This window comes from Castor canadensis, chromosome 7 (assembly GCF_047511655.1).
Source record: "Castor canadensis chromosome 7, mCasCan1.hap1v2, whole genome shotgun sequence".
In the NCBI taxonomy this organism is placed as follows: domain Eukaryota; kingdom Metazoa; phylum Chordata; class Mammalia; order Rodentia; family Castoridae; genus Castor; species Castor canadensis.
The window spans coordinates 16,637,688-16,659,405 of record NC_133392.1 but is presented as its reverse complement, the minus strand read 5'-3'; the positions used below and the strand labels follow the sequence as shown (position 1 = coordinate 16,659,405).

At 49.5% G+C, this 21,718-nt stretch overlaps 1 protein-coding gene across 7 annotated transcripts in view; it reads right to left on the bottom strand.

Moving 5' to 3' along the window:
- Afap1l2 (actin filament associated protein 1 like 2) overlaps nucleotides 1-21,718 on the bottom strand; it is a 94,467-nt gene that overhangs the window by 4,242 nt on the left and 68,507 nt on the right. For 6 of the 7 annotated variants that reach the window (XM_074078251.1, XM_020178192.2, XM_074078252.1 and 3 more), the window contains 12 exons: nucleotides 20,872-20,962; nucleotides 14,943-15,148; nucleotides 13,364-13,543; nucleotides 9,988-10,077; nucleotides 8,562-8,646; nucleotides 7,907-8,011; nucleotides 5,145-5,356; nucleotides 3,187-3,332; nucleotides 2,304-2,415; nucleotides 1,463-1,711; nucleotides 1,201-1,384; nucleotides 754-909 (listed from right to left, as the gene is read on the bottom strand). In XM_074078251.1, the coding sequence (XP_073934352.1) occupies nucleotides 754-909; nucleotides 1,201-1,384; nucleotides 1,463-1,711; nucleotides 2,304-2,415; nucleotides 3,187-3,332; nucleotides 5,145-5,356; nucleotides 7,907-8,011; nucleotides 8,562-8,646; nucleotides 9,988-10,077; nucleotides 13,364-13,543; nucleotides 14,943-15,148; nucleotides 20,872-20,962 (1,816 nt within the window). The remainder of the gene's footprint in view (nucleotides 1-753; nucleotides 910-1,200; nucleotides 1,385-1,462; nucleotides 1,712-2,303; nucleotides 2,416-3,186; nucleotides 3,333-5,144; nucleotides 5,357-7,906; nucleotides 8,012-8,561; nucleotides 8,647-9,987; nucleotides 10,078-13,363; nucleotides 13,544-14,942; nucleotides 15,149-20,871; nucleotides 20,963-21,718) is intronic. The other variant, XM_074078250.1, reaches the window with a different exon arrangement.

The window sequence follows — 21,718 nt, the reverse complement described above, 5'->3', positions numbered from 1 at the left end:
CCTCAGTACTGCCAAAATAAGTAAATCAATCAATAAAAAAAGAATTAAAAAATGGGCTGTGGTTATGGCTGCAAAACTGTGATTATATGAAAAAAATCACCGAATGGGCCAATTGTGTGAACTATAAAGCTTGATAATGCTGTTATTTTGAAAACAGAGGTAACTCTTTCCCGAAGACCTTCCTTCAACAATGGTATTATAAGCTGCCCAGGAATTAGCTGCCTTTGTCCCAAAACCTGCTCTGCCAGGTGTGCTGGTTTGTAGATGCAATTCTGCAATTTAAATATTACATGAGAGCAAAGTTGTTTATGAGATTCAAGTCAAAAGCTTCAGAAAGGTCCTACAAGAGCTAAGAAGTAAGGAAACAAGTTTTGAATGATTGGATGATTTGGAAAACACCTTAGAAGGCCTCAGATGCTTCTCTGCAAGTGTCTTAAGTTTTACTCACTTGAAAGAAGTGCAGCTGGGCGGTTAAGGATGATGCATTGCAGATGTGGTTAACAAACCAGGATGACACGGGGACACCAGTCAGCTGACCAGACCTCAAAACAAGAACTACGCTGAAAGCCAGTCTAACTACCTGTTGGTCCTGTTGAAATCAGTCAGAACGGCAGATATCTGTGCACAATGACAGCCTTACAACAGGACCAGAGAGAAGAGGGCCTTGCCAAGAGTGAAGAGGCTCAGACCCAAGAGTCTGGAAGCTTGGTGACAGATCCTTCCCCTGGTCTTCCCCACCCGGAGGCCCCTCACCTGTACATTTTAACAGGGTCTCTTTGAGTTCCCGTTTCTCTTTCCGGAGCTGAGCCAGGTGCCCTCGGATCTCTTCCTTCTTCTTCTCCAGCCTTTCTTTCTCCTCCGTATACCGCTTTACTTCAGCCTCTGTCCGATTCTTACCAAGTTTGATCTCTACAGACCCAGAGAGGAAACCCCATGTCAGCTAGGCTGGGTCATAAGAGATGTCCCCAGCTTACTCCCCAGGCTCAAACAGAACCCAGGGCTTGGGCAGACAATTACAGCTGGACTCTAGACCAGCCCAGCAGGGATGGGAAAGGAAACTGAGCCCACACTTTCTTTGTTGTGTGACCTGGAGCAAGTCCCTTCACTTCTCTGAACTTGTTTCTTCCTCTGAAAGGAAGAAATTGGGCTAACTTCTCTAAGCCATGTCCAAAAAGTTAAGTTCTAATCTAGCACAGGCACCTGCACTGGTCACCCGCAGCCTGTCCTTCCCAGGTGGGCTGGCACTGGCACTGGCACTGGCTGGGGCTGCAGCAATGATGTCAGGGCAGTTTGCTGGGAAGGAGATTCTTTGCTGTTCAGCTTGCACTTTGACTGTGGTGATTTTCAGGGCTGGCTCCTCAGGCTCCTGACTCTCCAGCTGCTTCTGTGCAGGGCGAAAGCACATGACTGAGCTGGAGGACACAGAAGGTGGCAGGACACTCACTGACACAATGGCCTATACCTGCTCCTCTGGGTCCCCTGGAGACTTCACGCAGGGCTCATCTAGGGTGGGTTCTAGATCTGGGTCTGCAGGGAGGGCCTCAGTTGGATGATCCAGATGCAGTGACGTGGAGGAGGAGGAGGCCTGGGCCTGCCCACCACTGGGGCTGTATAGGAAGGACTTGACTGGTGTGAGGTCCAGGTATACTCGGTCAAGCTCACTCTCACTTGGGGTGTCTAAGGCAGGGGTAGCTTCTTTGGCAGGGTCCACCTGCAGAAGATAGTCAGGTGGTAATATTACCTCTACTCCCTTGGCTGTGGACAGGACACCAGCCCATGCAGGAGTTCTCAGGGACCTCCTCCCTCCTGGGGGAGCTCACTGTTGAGTCCTGGATGTGCCGCTCCAGAGGTGTAAGACTAAGACATGGCACTCCTCTGTAAACAGGAAAGTAGTAGTGCTTTCCTGTAGGATGGTCAGGAATAAAGGAGACCAGCTTTATGAAGCCCTGAGCACAGCAAGCACTCTGTTTGCCAAGGACCTTTCCACTAGTATGGTCGGCTCCCCCTCTCCAGCCATCAATGTGGACCTCGAAGGTTAATGTGTCATCGCTCCCAATCCCATATCACACTCTTCACCCTGTGTACTGACCAGGGTAGTGAAGCCACTGTTTAATCCCCAAACCAAGTCAACTGCACAGCTCCCCCACAAAGAGGATGAGCTTGCTTCTCCTAGGGTCTGTACAGATGCCCTTAGTAGATGCCTGGAACCCACTCATCTTAGGGTCAATTCAACTATCTCTAATGTGGAGGTTTGGTAGGAGGAGGACTGGACAGCCCCAGGCTACTGCCCTCCAAGTCCTTACTGCTGCCGTCAGCTCTGACATCTCCACGTCATCGTACAGTTCTTCCGGGCGGTCCCGGCTAGGAAGACCATCGATGTATGTGTTGGGCTCTGAGAACTTTCTCTGCATCAGTCTGGAAGATATGGCAGAATTCAACATGCATGAAGCCTCAAGGACAGGGTGGTGGACAGCCAGCTTCAAAGGATCCAGAAAGAAAGCACTTGGCTACACAGAGATCTAGGGATGGCTGCTAGCCTCCATGCTTTTGGGGGCCTCTACTGCCTCCTTTCCCAGAGCCTTCTTTCTAGAACTATTTGGTTCCCTACCTTACTCCTCACTCTTAGCATCCTGTGGCCATCTTCTCCCTTTCAGGATCTCTTCCTAGCACAAGATCCTTTCTTATTTCCTCCCACAATACATCTGAGGCAACAAAGACCAAATACCATCTCCGTTTTGTACAAAGATGGGTCCTGTTTCAGTGGCTCAGCTGGCTTCCACCAGTACTGGCCTTAGCTCGCTGTCCCAACACAATTCTCCTGAAACCCCAGTTTGCTCATCTGGAAAGGAGAAACACCACCTCCTGCCTTGCTTTATTCCAGGGTGTGTTGGAGACCAGTGAGGTCCAGGGGAAGGTCAGGAAAAGTGCCCACTCTGTTCTAAGGATCCTGAGAGGGGCACAGTTGACTCTGGGGCCTGGCTCAGTGCCCAGCTCTTTGCTGGGCTTTCCTGGAGGCTGTTTGTCGACCGTAGACTTCACTTCTTTCTGCTGCTGGACCCAGAAGGGCTGAACCCTATGCTTGCTCTCAGCAGCTACCCTGCTGCCCACCAGAGGCTAGGCTGGGCCCAGGGTCTAGAAGCATAACTGGAATGGAAGTGTACATGAGGGAGACTGTGTCATACTCACAAGAGAGAGTTTTTGGCTGCACTGACAATACAGGAAACCCTCTCAGCATCCACATAATCATAGGTAAACTCTTCTGGATCTGTTTTAGAGCCCGACTCAGAGAGCAGGAGGCCAAGCCAGTGACCCATCTCCTCAGAAGACTTGGCCTGGAAAGAGGTGGAGTGATACATGAGCAAGACCAGAGAGGGCTGCCTGGGGTCAGGCCCTTCCACCAGCTCCAAACTGCCCCACTGCCTGATCTGGTTCCCACCAGCAGGCCTCTGAGACAGTGGGACAGGGCTCCATCATTTTCAATAGCATGTCCCCAGTGACCCCAAATGACATTTCCTGATTTCTTGATGCTACCTCAATGATGCACTGGACATTAGAAGTGTCACAAGTGATTTATATACGTATATGTCCAGAAGATGGTAATTCTTGTTAGTTATCATGAGGTGATAACTATTAAAGTTATTTTAACATTTACGTATTATGTAAAATAGTTATTGAAAGCAAAGTTATTAACTATTCAGTAATGCATTGGGTACATTGTAGGTTGACACCTCTAGTTCATGAACGATTGATCAGTTTATCATACTAATCAATACATACGAGACTGCCTGGACCCGTATTAAGAAATAACAATATTCACATTCATTTTTGTTTATGACTTCAATAAAGTCAAGGTGTCTTAAAGACCTTACCCAAGGTCAGGTAGCTCTGCTAAATTACCAACCAAATCCCAGTTAATTGGCTTTTTTTCTTTCCAGGGAACAATGCATTCTAATGAAACACATTGTTTCTTGCCTTTATAATAAGTAAACTGGGACTTCTATTAAAAGCTGTTGGTTAATTTTCATGAGGAAATCCAGCTCCCCTTTGGCATTATTTTATTAATTAGAGAGGCAGCTCTAAGCCAGATTTGGTTTCCTTTGCCCATTCATTCTCAACCAGTGTTTCAATGCCATTTTTCATGGATAGACACTTTTGCACTGGACAATTATAGCACCTTCCTAACAGGTGTCATTTTGTCCCTTCTTGTCCCCTTTCCATTCATCCTTCACCTAGTAACTGGAGAAACATTTTAAAATCCAAATCTGAGCATGCCACCTTCCTTAAACTTTTCAGATGCTTCATTGCTCCTAGCATCAAGTCCTGTCTCCCTTCCCAGCCTTGCCCTATGCCACCCCTGCAAACATTCACAGTGCCCCCCTGCTCCTTTCCAGCAACTGTATCTAAGAACTTAATTAAATATCATCATACTCTCAAATAGAATAAAGGCTCCATGAGGACGCGAAGAATTTTTCTCTCTCATCCACCTTATTAGGGCATTTGCAACTGACGAATGGATGAATACAAGCTGGTCCCTAGGATGTGGATGATTTAGCCACCAGAGGGCAGTATTGAAGTAAAATTTGGAGGAAGATCCCTGGATAAAGGACTAAGTGATGAGAGTTAATGGACTATAGTGCATGCAGAGAAATTGGACTCTGCCTGCAGGGCTCATTGCAAGGCATTATGTCACCTCTTGTATTTGTGACACTAACAGCACATCAAACAAAGAGCAGGGAGTGGGAGAAATAATTGTACCACAGAACCAATCCTGCCCACTAGATCAGTTCTTACAGTGGTCGTTTTTATCTACTGGGGCCTTGAGCTCTCCTAGCTGTGACACAGCAAACTAAATAAACACCCATTTGAATCCCAAAAGACTGTCTGCTGGCGATCTGAGTTATAAATATTCTCTATTGCTCTAAGTGCAGGAAGTAGCTCACTGCCCCATTCCTGTAACACAACCACTCTGAGGTCAGAACAGGAATGCAGATTTTAAAAAATGCAAACAACTGCAGACAAAGGAATGAAAAATAATGTGTAGCTAAGTCGACTCTCCTTTAGTGAGGTAATGGTCCCTTGAACTTGCACCACAGAGCCACAACTGCCACACCTTGGCTGTCCCTGCTACCCATGGGGCAGCTTACCTCGAGTTTGGCCAGCTCCTCGCCATTGTGAAGGATGCGGAAGGAGTAAAGGTGGTCAGGGTGTGGGTCTGGGACCACCTCACAGCCCACCAGGCTGAGGGGCTGCTGGGCCACCTTGTTCCGGTTTCGGTCCTGATAGAAGTGCAGGTGATTGTCCCTGACAGAGCACCAGCGTGACTTCCACTGACTGTTGACCAGCACATTCAAGTAACCTGCAGGAGGTAAGGGGGATGAGGTTGAAGGGAGGGATGCACCTGCAGGAAGAGACATGGCTGCAGGAGAAGAGATGCCTTGGTGGGGGGGTGGATATGCACCTGCAGAAGGGGATGAGGCTACAGAAAGGGATGACAATATAGAAGAGGTCCTGGTCACAGGACGGCCTAGAAAGTCAAGAGTGTCTAGGGCTGGTACTGCCCTAGGGCCTCCTGAGAGTTGCCCCGGCACCTGTTTCAGAATCCATCATGTATTTCTTATCTCACAAAGGCTTTGGAGAAGCTGTCAGAGCCTTTGAAGCTGAGCAGCAGAGCTCTATTGCTTTTGGGCAAAGGTATATCCAGAGGGCAGTAAGTTCCATCCTCCATCAGACCACATCCAGTGTGTATGTGCGCAGGACAGAGGCTCTCCCATCAGGGACCTAATCTCCATGACTCTTCATGTCTTAACCCACAACAGCCCTCCCCCGCCCCCCCACATCTGGTTACTCAAGCCACTGTGGCAGGAAGCTTGCCCAGTCCACATCTTCTGGCTGTAGGGTCAATCCTGTTGCATCTGTAGCCTCAGTTTCCTGAGCTCTCCTCACAGCCTTTCCGCCCCTGGGCTATTCATACTTAAACTGCAGCACCCAAGTCTTCCTCATCCTCCCAGAGTGGCTGTCTCCCTCCCTGAGCCCCATTCTTTGCTCTGCCTGCTGTCAGAACACCTGGGTCCAGGTATAGCAAAATTTTCTGCTTCCACTTTGACCTCCTCAGGTGGACACAGGTACTTCTCAAGGGCAGGAACAGCAATGTATCCTCTCCAATGCCCACAGCCTTTGTCTTTGGCCTTTCCTTCAGGGAAACTGCTCCCCTTTCCTCTGTGCACACAGAGGCTGCCAGTGTGTACAATGCACCCACAATACCATCCCTTCTTATTCTCAAATGGTTGCATATGTTGTGTTCAGTTTCCCAAGGAGAGGACATACCTTTTCCACATCACATGAACATTTATACTGAGCTTTTGATACATGCCAAATGCAGCCTTGTCCCTGGGTGAGGGCAATAAAGATGAGTAAAATCCAGCCTTAAGTCCCTCTGCACACTGCATGTGGTAGGTTGACATCTCTCAGTTCCTCACCTTCTCAGGTGCACTGGCAAATAAATATGTGGATTCCTTCCCCATCCTAACAGGTTGACAGCTGTGCTGAACTTTAGTCAGATGCCTTGGCAGCAGAGTTAAAGTCACAGCCACCTTCTCACTGTGCCCAGTGCTGGACATACAGTGGGGAGTATGAAAATCTTACAAACCACCTTAACATAGCAGCACAGTAGCAAAGTAGAGGAATGAGTGACCAGAATCTGGCACTCTGGCCCATCCGGGCAGATGCCACCCATGCCCAGCACAGCTATCTGGGATCAAGGAGAAATTTGGGTTGAGAGAAGTGGGAGTTCAGTTCTTAAGTACCTGAGTTCTGGGAAGGACAGCAACTGTGTTCTCTCTGCCACAGGTAACAGAAACATGCTTGCCTGTGGAGCAAACTTCTAGCAACAACCCAGCCATATTACCCAGACACTGAGATCAGGATCCAAGCCATGCATCAGGCCTCCTAAGGCTGTAGGACAGGCAGAACCAGGCCACTCTCCAGCCTTGGCCAGAGAAGCAGGAGGTTCCAGAGAGAAGGCTTCCTCTGTTCCCTTCCCATTCACCTGGTAAACCCTACCAGCCTCAAGCAACAAGAGAACTTAACTAGAACTCAGGAAAGAGCCCAGTGATGGGACAGAGGAAAAGATCCACTGTGGGACAGCAAATGTCCTCTCAGCCCCAGGGATAGGTGCAGCCACGAGCCCCAGCACTGGGGCCAAGATGTCACACCAGGGTATTTTCCAGGCCAGGCCTATCTCCCCTCCTGATCTCAGTTTCCTCAAGTAGGAGTGAGGGCAGTAACAATGACCTCTAAGAACCTGCCAGCACTACATATGCCCTCTGGACCAGTCACATGGGTTTGTCATTGTTCATGTTTCATCTCAGAGACTTTGCTCTCCCCCACAGGCACCATTCTAGCCTACTCAGCATCAGCCTGCCCTTCAAGGCTCAGGACCACAAAGTCATCTCAGACCACAAAGCAGGAAATGTTCTTCATGTCCCCAGGGCTCAGGCCGTAAGCCATAAGATAGTCCAGGGTGTACTGAGGGGATAAAACCTTACTCTCTTTTGGGCTGAAGTTCTCAGGACTTCATGTTCCACCTGTTTGTCCCCCTTGTCCTAGCACTGTGCACTACGCCCCACAGATGCCTATCAAACATGAACAGTACTTTTAAAAGATCATTAGGATGAGACCAATCAGTTACCCTTCACTTCCTCAAAGGATCCCACACTGCAGCAAGAGTCTTGTTAGACATAAAGAACACCACTCAGGGCAGACAAACTCAAAGCCGAGGCCTAGGAGTTCTCCCTCCCTAGAGATGTTTAAAGTCAGCTGATATCCTTTGCCTTTGCTGTCCAGGCTCGCCTTCTGGGGAATAGCCCAGTGAACAAGCCCTGGGTTCTGAGGTGGCAACGATTCTTACTTGATGTCTCAAGGGACCTCTCTGGAGGCTCCAATGAGGTGGATTTCTTCCTGCCCAGGTTCATTAGGTTGCTCAGTCTGAGGCCAGGAGAACATTTCTTCTTGACTATCAAGGTGAGAGAAAAAGCAATCAGCATTGCACATAGGGCACCTGCAGGCAATCTCATTCTCATTACATTGGCCCATTCCTCCCTCCCCCCAACACACATGTGAGCGTACACACACACACACACACACACACATGCATACACATGTGCGCCTGCTCCCCAAAGTAGGATCTGCAGATATAACCAGCCATCTCCACAGTCACACATTCAAGAGGGTACATAGATGTCTTATAGCACAGGTGAGCACATTAGAACCTTTACAGTCTGTACCAACTCAAAGAGATTTGAAATAGGGTTTGCAAATAAGAAGAAATGGAAGAATAATCTACCCCAGCCTTTCACAAAACTTAACTTCAATTTGGCCATCTCATTTCTACAACCTATCTGCTGCAGCACTTCCAATAAAGCTTATATAATTAGCTTATAAATTAGAGGCCATGTTAAAATCAGCTGCTAAAACCCATTAGGACTGAGCCAGACAGCTAAGTCTCACATCCTAGAATTCAGTTACCTTCCCAACCACAAGGCTGAGAGGCATAGCATCGTTACCGTCTTTGGTCTCTGGGACCTCAGGGTGACCATCAGGGGTGCTCCCATACTCTGCAGCTGACACGTACTTCTCAGCTATATCCGGCTGTGGACAAAAAGACAAGTGTGGATCACTGGCTAGGATTGGTTACTTTGTAGTCTACAGTTTAAGAGAAAATAGACAACTCTTGGGTGTAGGACACAGTCACGTAACCAAACCCCGACCAGTAAGAACTCAGATTACTGGTGGGATACTGGCCAACCTTCTCTCTGTAGTCCTTGGAGCGCCTGCCTTCGGCATCCTTCCTGAGGTCCCTGCCCCCTCCCATCCTCATGCACATGGGGTTTGGGAGAAGCACTGGTTCATCCTCACAAGGTCAGACATGACTCCAGGCACAACTTGAGTGTCCTCCACCAGCCCATCAGTGCATGAATGAATGAGCCTGTCTGAGCCTCCCTCTGCATTTGGGTCAAACAGGAATAACATCCTAGACTGCATTTGAGGAGGCACTCTCTGGGAAATGTAGCTGCTGCTGCTGGTGCTGCTGCTGGTGGTGGGATGTGAAGCACTCAGAATGTTCCAGTGACTCTTCTCAAGAATTTCCTACCCCAGATAGCTAGAAAACAAGCTTATAGGCCCCAACCAATGGGCCGGCCAGAGGCAAGACCCAGGGTAAGCCCTGCGGCTGCATCCACAGGGAGGGCTCTCCTCACCCCAAATGGGAAGGAGACCCAAATTCACTCTGATTTTTGTCAGTGGCCAAGGAATGAGTGAGGCAACAAAAACACCAGCCCCTCTTTAGTCTGTCTGGCAGGGCTGTGGGCACTTTTCCAGGTGCTTTCAGCCTCCCAAAGAACAAAGGGCTTCCTCCCTGCTCAGTCCTCTGAGTGTCCCCTTGCTTGCTTTCTTCCCTGCCAGTGCTGGGTACCCAACAATGAGACACTACAACCCCCTGGCTTCTCTGTGGATGCACAGGCTTCAGGGCACCTCCCTGCTAATACACAGGGATGGGAAGAGTGAGCACTCCGCCCCCACAGGTGACAGCACTCAATCTACTTCCTTGGCTTTGACCTTTAGCCTGAAGCTCCCCCCAAAGCTCAGTGCAAGTGAGCACTGGGGCCCTTGATGGAGTACCAGCATTGAGACCCTCTTCACTCCCCATACATACCAGGCTCTGTGAGGAAACTGTGGGAAGAAAGAGCCTGTAAAATCAGTCTCCAGCTTAAAAATATGGGGCAAAGTGACTTTTGCTCCAATAACACCTCCTTGCCTAAGCAAGCGAATAGTCTGTCTATAATCCATTTAATGAACTTTCATACCAAGATAAAGTTACTGCCCTTATCTAAGCACTATTTTACCAATTGTGTTAAAATTAAAAAACACTTTTTAATTTTCCTAGAGAAAACATGGAATTGGACTCTCTGTTCTGGCAGGGCAAAGCCTTACTTTCTGGCAGTTCAGGCGCTGGGAATCTGGGGTATACTGATTTCCCTCTGTCGGTCCTTCAGAAGGCAGGCCACTCACCTCCTGGATGACCTGAAGCGAGAGGAATGTCATCAGCAGGATCCTGGCGGAGCAGCCCTCTTGGCCTGCACCCACAGTCAGGCCAAAGCAGAATCCCTCGAGGCCCGGGGAGAGTGGGTAGAAGTGAGGGAGCGCACGCAGTGCTTCCAAGGAACAGAGAAGCACCTCTGCTGGACCCAGCCCACATGTGGTGTGCAAGCACAGCTGGGACACCTGCTGTCCAGCCTGCCATGGACAGGGCTTTTGGCCTAGTCCCTTTCCTGCAGTCCCCACATGTTCTGAGCACAGGCAAGAGGGCCTTTGCAGCAAAGTGCAAAGATGGCCAGAGCAGTCAGTCCCTGGCTCCATAAGCCCCTTCCTGCCCCAGTTCCAGGCACTGGTGCTGTTCTGGGGCAGGTCTGGTTCTGCAGTTGCTGGTTGCCCCGCTGGTTTTGGGGAGCTGTGGGCTTGCTGTTGGAGTCTCCATGCTGCTTGGGAGGAGGCCTGAAAACTGACTCCATAGATGTGGACTTTGCAGACCTGTCTGCCACTGTCTTCCCCACCCTCTTCTGGGAAGGAACCTTTTAACTGGCACCCAGGCCTAGGCTGGAGACATGCAGAAGGTCAGAGGTGGCTCTGACCTCACTAAACAGAAATGCACCCAGCCCCCTTCTGAGCCAGAAGCCTCCCTGAGGGAAACAGCTCAGGGCAGCCACACACACACACACACACACACACACACACACACACGCACACACACGCGCCCACACACATGCACACGCGCACGCACGCGCACACACGCGCACACGTGCACACACACGCACACACGCGCACACGCGCACACACACACGCACACGCGCGCACGCACACGCGCGCGCGCACACGCGCCCACACACATGCACACGCGCACACGTGCACACACACACACTCACGCACGCACACACACGCACACGCGCGCACACGCGCGCGCACGCACACGTGCGCACACATGCGCACACACGCACACACTCATGCACACACACACCCCTTCCAAAAGCCCTTTGAAGACACAGAATTAGTAAGCGTGACTTCAGGATACTCCTTTTTCAGTCTCTGCCTAGAGCAGTTTATAGAAGTGTATTTAAAATCAGAATTACCAAAGAACAAAAAGATGAATATTTTTCATTTCTTAGACTGATTTTGGTCCATGAAGGATATGCAAAATAGTTTCACAGAGGAAGAGTCTGAAAACATGCTGTATGACCTTAGTCCTATGCCTCAGTCATTGCATCTGGAAGGCGGGACATCTCCACGGGGTGGCTCTGAGGGTTCCATGTCAAGTACCTGGCACAGGGCAGGTGTATTCATCCTGTCCTTATTACCTTGAGCCTGAATATGTGGATATTCTGCCCAGAGGAGGCACCACTTAGCCGGGAGTTCAGCTGGAGGGCATGGAGCTTTCTGCTTCTCTAGGCTCTCATCCCATACTCCCCATCTCCCATTTACCATCTTATACCTTTCTCTTCTTGGGCCTAGGAAGGTGTGCAGCTTTGCAGATTGATGAAGAGCCCCTCAGGCAGGCTGAACAGCCCTGCCACACTGCAGGAGTGGGCAGCTTTTCAGAGCCAGGCACTTACAGCTAAGGTCACCTCTGTGTTTATCTGACCAGGGAGGACACAAAGAGGCTATGCCTTCTGAAACCACTGGTCTTTGAAGCCACCAGCAGGGTCTATGGGGCCAAGGGTCTCAGGGAGAAGGCATGAGCGTCTGGGGAGGGTGGCTGGGGTCAGGAGAAGAATAGGTGGGTCTGAGTGGGTACAGCAAAAGAGCTGAGAACTGGGAGCAAGAGCAGTATATATGAGTATATGAGCACATACAAATGTATGTGCAGTGTGTGTGTGTGTGTGTGTGTGTGTGTGTGTGTGTGTGTGTGTGTGGTGTACACAGTGGATGAGGATGGGGAAGAGTATCATAAGCCAAAGGGATGAGTCTGGGTATGAGACGTCTGCTAAACACCACACTAGCAGCTCAGAGCCCAGGCTCCTAGTCAACTCTGCAGCCCAGCCCCTCACACTCTTTGGGCCTTAGCAGTGTCATCTGTGCTGGCTGAATTTCATGTACTCAGCACACACCTGGTACAGTGCTTAGTACTTTGTAGGCATTAAGTAACCAACCAAGATGAAAAGGGTGGGGCAGGATTTGAAGCCAGAGTCCTTGCTCTCAAATGCCAGGTTTGGCCTTTCAGAGTCAACAATCTCTCAGGAACGCATTAAACCTCAAACCTGTCTGTCTAGTGGTCTTTTGTGTTTTATACAGAGGTCTCTCACCATCTGAAAAAGTACAGTAAGGGTCAGGGTACCTCTAGCTCCTCCTAGAAGCTTGATTTGGCCAGAATTCTCAAGACAGTTAGTGGTTTCTGAAAGCACTAGTGGTTTTCACAAAAACCGCTTGCCTGCTCAAAACCTGGGGTACTCAGCACTTGGGGTGGCCAGTGCCTTGGGCAGGTACCATTTTCAGTCATACTTTAATAAGGTGACACAGGTCTCTTTCTGACAGGCTTACCACAATGGCTATTTTAGCCAGGGTGGTGGGGTTAGGGGGTGGATATAAGGCCAGAAATGTGTCAGTGTGGCTGTGATGGTGAAGTGGACAGCTCTGGCTCAAACCAGCCTCACCAGGGGCTCTGTTGGTGTTTGAGACCCTCTGGAACAGTGTGTCCTTTTTTGTTACAAACCTTATAACCTTTGGAATCATCAAGTTCATCTTCAACATGGGGCACTAGGTGCTCTCATCTTCACACACCTGGGGTAAGTGATGGCAGAGCTGCCCAGGTGCTTTGTGATGGCAGGGATTGCAGAACCACGGTCAGATGGTCCTAGATCTGTAATCTAGTGTCACCACTCACTTGCCAGGTGACCTCAGTCACCTCTACCCTGTGAGCCTCCATCTCCACTTCTCTGACACAGAGGTATTACTAACATTGCCCAGCTATCCCCGGGGTTAAACCCGCTCAAAGTCCACGGTCCGTGATAAATACTTTACAGATGCAACAACATCCACTCTCTACTAGGGAAGCTGGTGACGCCTCACCAGAACCCATAAGGGGGTTACAAGCACAGACCAAGTCCTTGCTTCTGGGCAGGGTCTAGAATAGGCAACAAAGTGCTTACTCTAGCGTTTCCATGGTGCTGACTGCCACTGAGTGCAGGCAGGATCACAGCCCTTGCACTCTTGTCCACATCTCCCATCCCTTTAGAAGAAGCTGGGAGCTGGGAGCCTCTCACAATGAGCCCTGGAGAAAGCAACCCCTGGTCCCAGTGGCCTGGTGGCCCTGTCCTACCCGGAGCCACTGCTCGGCTTGGTCCTTGCTCTGCAGGCCCAGCACGATCACGTCGGCGTTCATCGGCATGATCTTCAACTTGTGTTCCTTCTTCCGCACTTGCTTCTCCTTGTGAATGACACTGCTGCCCAGCAAGTTCACATCAAGCTGAGGGCTGTGGTCCTTAGAGGATTTATAACACTGGAAGAGAAAATACATTACTTTGCCAGGGGGCCAGGCTGAGGTTGGATTCTGCAAAGGAGGGGCCCCTGAACAATGAAAGATCCCCGTGAGAGCCTGACTACCCCCCAGGCAGGCCCAGAGGCTGAACCTCAAATATCAGAGACTCTTATTTCCTGTGTCAGATTATCTCCCTTCATTCACACCTCCTCCTCCCTGGCCTCAGCCAGGACTCTGCTTATCCAATAGCTCCACTTTGCTCTGGGTCTGCAGGATGGGCTCCTCAAATATAGTCATGCATCACTTAATGGTGTCCTGGTCAACAGGGTCTCACAGCAATGGACAGTGGTCCCATAAGATTGGACGCCTAGGGACGTAGCTGTCTTGGTTGACGATGTTCATTCACACGGTGATGAAATCACCTAAAGCGTGTGTCCCACACATTCACCTAAAGAATGGGTCACGAAGGAGCACATGACTGGACGACACTCACTTCTCCAGGATGGAACAAACTGACCGTTTCTCCACCTCTCTGCATTTCGTCGTCAGCTTTCCCAACAAAGCATCATCAGGCCCTAAAACTAAGTTTGCTATCTGCCTTAGGAAGATGCTGTGTTAGCAAAAAATGGAAAGGAACTTTTTTCCCCACCAGGGAAAATACTTTGTCCCTCAATATCTTCTTGCAAAATGGGGGTTTTTACAGGGTTGTGTGACAAAATCACCGGAAATGACATTTGTACAGGGCAGGGCACATCATGACCAGAGAAGAAAAGGTATTTATAGTAATTTTGTAGAACTTCAAGTCAGGGCATAAAAGTGTGGATTTTGTTTGTTTATGAGATAGGGTTTTGCTGTTGCCTAGGCTGGCAAAATTCCTGGACTCAAGTGATCCTCCTGCCTCAGCCTTTCAAGTAGCCAGGACTTCAGGCACACAATCACCCATGCCCATATCAAAACTGCAAATTTTAATTTTAAATACCAGGGATTAGAACTGTTGTCAGAGTAATATCTCTGATTCCTCTAGGGATCTTAACAATCAGTAGTTTGGAGACTTATAGCTCCTGAGAAGATTCCCAAAATTCTCATGTTGCTCAGACCAAAGCAGTAGCCAGAATAGGAACTGGGCACTGGGCTGCAGGATACAGTGGGCTCGCTGATCAAAACATGAGGAAGGACCAAGAAACAGAAAGATGTGTCTCTCTCAAAATAATGGTGTGTCTTTGAGAGCCTAATGAAAACTACCAAATCTTTCTAGGTCAGAAAAAGCACATCTGTGCACACACAAAATTCTGCATATAATTTCAGGTGAGGGAGAGGTTAAAAATCTCCTAGTATCAATATCTCTAACCTTCCCACCCCCATCTCACATCAGGGAGCATCCCCAACTCCACCCCTGCAAGGAGAGAAGACAGAGACTGACCAGGAGTCTGGTGTCCCTGATCACACAGAGCTGCTTGGCCCACTGGCCCAGCCACTTCTTGCGCCACAGGAAGGCACAGATGCGGGCGTCACGCATCAGCTCAATGCTGGCCTCCGATGAGGGCCACTGGTAGGGGGCCGACTTGCCCTTGCTGCTTTCCTCTTCATCGTAGGACTCATATGAGCTGCTCACGGCCTCTCCATCCTCTGCAAGGAAGACTCACTCAATCAGGGCCCCACTGGGCAGAAAATGTCCCTAAACAAGTGACTTAGCAGAAGACAGCGGGTAGGAGCAGCTAGTGGCCCCAGGCCTGTCCTCCATGCCCTTGAAAAAACCCCACAGCCACAAACCAAGACCTGGGCTGGCTTTTTCCCCCAAATCCCTTGAAGAAGCTTCTCAGACACTGCCTTGGACCACAGAACAGAAAGAAATTAAAACTGGAGTTTCTCCTTTTCCCTTCTCCAAGCCTATCTTCCTGGGCTCCATAGACACAGACACAGTTTATATGCTCCTGAGGAGCCAGGTATCCCTATTGGCCTTTCCCCAAATAAAGGATGAAGCCAATGTGATAGAGATGTTTCCAGGTTCCTCAGACCTGGCATTTCTGCCATCCACAGGGGTCAGGAAGGAGAGGATGCCCTCGGATCTGAGCTGTGAGCTTTGTGTACATTTAGCAGTCACCATGCTGCCTGAATCTGCCTCAAGTCAGGAGGTCCTCAGAAAGAAAAGGCCACATAAACCACAGCAGGAAATACCTTTCAACTGCTACCCTTAAGTCCCCTTCTCCTGACCACAGCCCTGCTTTGCAAATTTCTTTGCAATATTGGGGATTGAACACAATCTTCACACACTCACATTTGCTAAGCAAGTGCTCTATCACTTGAGTCATGCCCCCAGCCTTTTTGTCTTCATTTTTTTTTGTTTTTGAAATATAGTCTCATTACCTTGGTGTAGGCTGGCCTCAAACTCACAATCATTCTGCCTCCACCTCCTGTGTAGTTGGGATTACAGGCATGTACCACCAGCCTGGCTGTCAGATCCTTTTCAACAAATCTACTCATCCTTTCCCTCTTGTTGACTGAGTCCCTTTACCTGGTCTCTACCTTACATCCTTCCTCTGCCACTGGCTGCGAATCCACCTCCTGTTTCTGTTGTTTGAAAGAATCCCCAGACTCACCACAGCAAAATTTCTACGCACATTTCACCTGCTTCAGTTTCTAGTTTCTGTCCCCCCTGCCCTGCAAGAGTTGTTTCCTTCTCCAGCTTCGCTGCTGTATTCAAGGCCAACCAAAAAAAACCCATGAGAACAAAATAAATCTATCTTTATGTCTGTATATCCATCCATCCATCCATCCATTCTCCTTGAAAAGCAGTGCCTGGAAAAAAAGGGAGCCCCAGGATTCCCAGCCCTGGCCTTGGCTCAGCACAGACATCCTGCCTATCATGGCCTTGAGGCTTTGTCTGAATTCCCCATGGATGGGGAGTTCACTACCTCCTGGTCATTCAGAAAATGAGCCCAATATCTACTTCCCTGTGACCTCCACACAGCAGCCCTTGTTCTGTGGAGTCAGGCTGAATGATGTGCCCCCCACTCCTGTCCCATGATACCCTTCAGGAAAAGAATAGCCCAGGGGACAGATAAATCTTCCAGAAGAATCCACAGCCCCTGCCTATCTGCATAGCTGAATACCTGCACACGAGGAAAACAGACCCACATTTCAATTAGAATATACAAAGAAAATGGGCTACTGCGATAGTTATTCTAGTTAGGGTGCCAATGAAAATATATTTTATTTTGTCTTAATATTTCTAGAAATAATGCTTTAAATATTTTAATATCAGTTTTCTTTAAAAGCACTGTGGAATTAGTCCTTTTCCTGTCTTAATAATAAGAAAAAAGCTGTCCAGCCCATAATTTAATGCCTACTAAATAAGGAAAGATGGGAAATCATAGTACAACCCAGCAGGGGACTCTGAACTCTCATATTGCTGGTGGCTGTGCAAATCCACATAAGCTCTCAGAAAGCAATCAGGCAGCCTATTGTTTCAAGAGCCAGAAAAACACCCATGCTCTTTGATCCAATAATCCCAGTCCTAAGAGTTTTTCTAGGAAAGTAGTTTTGTTTTGTTTTGTTTTGTTTTGTTTTGTTTTGTTTTAAGGAGGAGGGGCTGGGTGCATGCCTCAGAGGTAGAACTCTTGGCCTATATGCACAAGGCCCTGAGTTCAATCCCCGGCACCAAATAAATCAACAAAAGTAAAACAGGGGAGGGAGGAATGCTACATGCATGAGTACATCCATTCAAGAGCCATTATCAGTCAGCAGAGGGGGGACTGGATAAGTAAAACGTGACTCCATTCTCCTAGGGGCATCTGTGCAACCACAATCAATGAAAACCAAGAAAACCAGTCAACAACTCAATAAACTCCCCTAAGAGACAATGACAGGGGAGAAGGCACAGCCAGAATTGCAGATGTAAATAGACCAGTTCTGTAAGGTACCCCAGAGAACTCAAAGCAGCAACTTTGACAGGGAGGTGGGGTCAGGGGGAGTTTTTAAAGTGTCCTCTTGTCCTCAATGTATTTTCTGGACAAAAAAAAGAAGAATGATACAATGTCATTGGGATGTTCACTTCAGGAACAAGAGTCAATGCAGGGAGGTTACTGAGCTTAGTATAAAGAAGTTGGATGGGTCCCCAGTGTGTGTTTCTGGGGATCCTGTATGCCTCGGGAGAATGGTGACACCATGGGATTCCAGGAAGCTAACTGAGAAGTGATAGCCAATTATGGCATCTGGAGTAGCTTAGAGAAAAATTAGGGCACAGGGTAAGCAGGAATGAAAGGCAGAATGTTCATCAGGATGAACCCCACTGTGTCCCCCAGAAAGCCCTTGGGAACAGGAACCAAGGACAGAAGCGCCATGCATGCTCGGGCTCTGTCACCAACGTTTTCTGGTGCGACACAGGCAGGGGCTGTGGAAGGCAGGGTATGTCGCTCCTCAGGTGGGACAGCATAAGGACATGTACATGCAGAAGCCATGCATTGAGGATGGGAAGGTGGCCACCCTCAGGGCATGCACCTGTCTCTGAGCACAGGCAGCAGGCAAGGAATGACTGGCATTCTAGCTCCAGGGACAAGCAGTACCCAAGGTAATCGTGGCATAAATGACTCCTTCAGGCACCTGCACCCATCTGGGCACTCCAGCAGGGAGAACGCCATCAGAACGACCTGCATCATTGTCCCAAAACACAGATAGAGGCAAAAGAGAGACAAGATAAAGAGAGAGAGAGAGAGAGCTAAATACATGTATAAAGCCATGTCAGCTTGGCTGCCTGCCCAACAGAGAATAGTGCTTGCCCCTCTGAGGTCTAGGCTTGTCAAGAATGTCATTTCCCCATCCCCTTCACTTCTAGAGATGGCCATGTGACTTGTCACCCACGAAATGTGGAGAGAGTGATATATATGACCCTGTGGCTGGCACTTTTAAGAAGCAGACAAGAGTTCTCTGCTCTACCTTTGCAGAGGATTTTGTGGCCCTACATGGTGGCTGAGCCAACCCAGGAGGAAGCCTGGCTACCCAACTTACATGGAACCAGAGCTGTTAATATTGAAATTGTTTTTTAGGTGTCACTATGGCTACACACATTACTCCACCCCACTCCCTCCATGACACATTAGGAGTAAAGAGCCTGATGTCCCGGGAAAACAGGAGAGACCATGGAACCTCCACTTAGAGAGAGGCCCCTGACCCAATGCAGTAGCAGGGGATCACTGCTGTCAAAGCAGGGAAAGTGTCCAAGCAGCTGGCCTTTTGTAGGAAGTTGGCAAAATCACTGTTGACCAACCACCTAGAGCAAGGGGCTGGTGCCCAGTGCTCCTTCCTCCTGCAGCAACCTGCACGACTCACTGCTCAAGCAGGTGTGGAGACAGCAGGCAGGAAGTAAAGCCAGGCATGCAGGTGAAGTCCTCTTCTGTCATAAGTGTGGCCATCTCCCCAAGTCATTCCCAGACCTTGCCATGACAGGAGAAACAGGCAAACTTCCTGCCTATTCCACACAGTACGTTCAAGCTGTCCTGTAATCACCCCCAGTCCCAGTGGCAGCCAACAGGGACTCATAGGCAAGAGAGAAACACTAAGAGGCCAGGTCTTTCTGACCAGTTGTTTGTGTGATGTAGCACTGGCCCCACAAACTGGCCTAGCGTGTCTGGGAGGCAGGCCCCAGCTGGCAGGGGCCACACCCAGGAGAGACAGGCTTAAGGTGCCTGGAGGTGCTCACTGTGGTGAGTCACCCTCCCCACTTTCAGGATGCTCCAGACAGCAGCACTGCACCCTCAGCTGTGGTCTGAAATCACATCCCAGGCCACGCAGCAGGGCCTCACGTGCTCCGTGGGTTGAAGCTAAGCATGTCTGCACAAGACACTAGCCTCTCAGAATATCTGCAATGCCACTAGGCCCCTGCCCCCAGCCCTGGGACTGAAGAAAGAGAAGAATCTGGTGTGGGTGTGTCCTGGTCCCATCTCATCCCTGCTCCTGCTGTTTACAAACAAGGTCTACCTCAGCCAGGCTCATTCCTACCACCAGGGGCCCTCAGATCTCACACCACCCACTGCTGGTTGACTGCAGGGCCTGGTTTACCAATGGAGGAAAGGGAAGGCGGAGAGAAGGTGCGGTACTGTGGTTTGGAAGTTCATTGTCCCCCAGAGGTTCATATGGTAAAGGCTTGGTCCTGTGTGTGGTGCTATTGGCAGGTGATATGGACTATTAGGAGGAGGGACTGGTGGGAGGTCCTTATATCTTGGGGTGTGTCCGCAAAAGGGATTACAGGCTCCAGCCTCTTGCTCTTCTACTGTTTCGCTTCTTGGTCATGAAGCAAGCCGTTTGCTCTGCCATGCCACGTGCCCACTGGAGGCCCAAAGCAATGGATCCACTTGATCTTGGACTAGAACCTCCAAAACTGTGAGTCAAAATAAACCTTTCCTGTTTATAAGTTAATTTTCTCAGGTCCTTCATTATAGTATGGAAAGCTAACTTCTTACCCATCTTCTGTATGCTGAGAATACTAGCCAAGTACAGGGGGTTCCAGCACTGAGCTCTACCTGCATAACTGATTCACAGTGTCTAATACCTAAGTTAGGTCAATCACTACATAACTCTGCAAAGGCTTAGCTTCTTTCAAAGAAAAACCAAAGTCCTCACTGTGTCCTGCAGCCCATTCTGCATCTTCCTCTTCTGTCACTCTTCTGCTCCTGCTACACTGACCTCCGTGTTGTTCCTCAGCACTCCCAGGTCCCCGCTGCCCTAGAGCCTTTGCACATACTGTGCTTTCTGCCTGGAAAGTTCTTCCTGCAGGAAACTGCCTGATCCATTGCCCACAGCATTCAGGAACCTGCCCAAGATCACGTCAGAGAATAACTCCTGTCCTGTTCTGTGTTCCATCCTCACACGTACCACCAGCTTTATTGGTTGTCGTCTTCTCTCCACTGAGTCAGAATGCTCTTTTCCCTGGCATTCAGTGGAAGCACAACTATGAATTCAATGAAAGAATGTATAAGATGAACTCAGACTCAGCCTGGCCTCCACTTCAATTGCCTCCCAGGGTCTCTTGGCCAACATCTCTCCTCTGTCACCTTTCTGTGCAGAATGAAGCAGCCTCCAGACAGGAACCCAGAAAGCTCCAGACACAAGAAATCTGCTCAACCCCTCCTTGTGGATGGGCTGGGTCTGCTGGGGTCCTTGAAGACACATTCAGGCCAAAGCTGTATGCTGTCTGGCCAATTCTTCAGTGGAGCCATTTTCTCTGGTAATGGCAGCCCAGACTACCCTCTGCCTTTCTACCCAGCACAATCTTGTTAGTCACCACTGGATGGTCACCACTGACTTCTTGGTGAGAGCGGTTAGACCCCCTCCAGGCCCCAGCCACTGACACATACCATTGACCGAAGTGTCGTACGGCTCGGCCTCTTCATAGTAACCCTCTGGAGACTCGATCTTTGGAACAGTGAGCTGTTTCCGCTCTTGAATCTGTGGCATGCACAAATAAAACAAACATCTTCAAATACAGAAGGCTGGAATTAACCCTTTGAGCAGGAGGAGGACGAAGTTCAGAGGAAAAGTAGGCCTGCTGGGCTTTAAGCAAGTTGGGAAGGGGCCCTGTAGTGTCAGGAATCCCAGCCTTGGGGACACAACAGCCTCTGGGCCTAGCTTCCCTTCTCTGTAAATAAGATTCATATCAGGGCTGTTTTGACACAAAGGTGACAGTGTTTTCACAGAGCCTGGCTCATATGAAGCAGAAGACAACTGTCATTGTTGGGCGCCCTCCACAACCCAGGGATCTGTAGGTTGGGCAGGAGGGCTGGTGACAGGAGCCAAATCCAGACCTACATAAACCTACATAAACCTGGTATGTATGTTGGTAGGCCTGCCAACACAGACCTACATAAACCTGGTTCCATCACCTGCTGGCCCTCCCACTTACCTGGCCTAAGGGCAACAGAGTTGTGACAGACAGCAAGGGAGCTCAAAGAGCCTGCAGAGTTGCAGGCTACCTCCCACCCCACACATACACAGGCAGGAACAGTCACCTCCTAAGTAGACCAGGTACTTGCACAGGCTGGGAGATAAGACTCCTGAGGGGGACAGGTGTGAAGTCCCCTGCAGGCCACTCCTTCCTGAGGACTAGGGCCTTGCCTACAGTGGTACAAAGTCAAGAGCTGCTAGTGACCTTTTGCCTGCTGCCATTAGTCTGGCAAGAAGTCCCAGGTTTCTCAGTCACCCCTG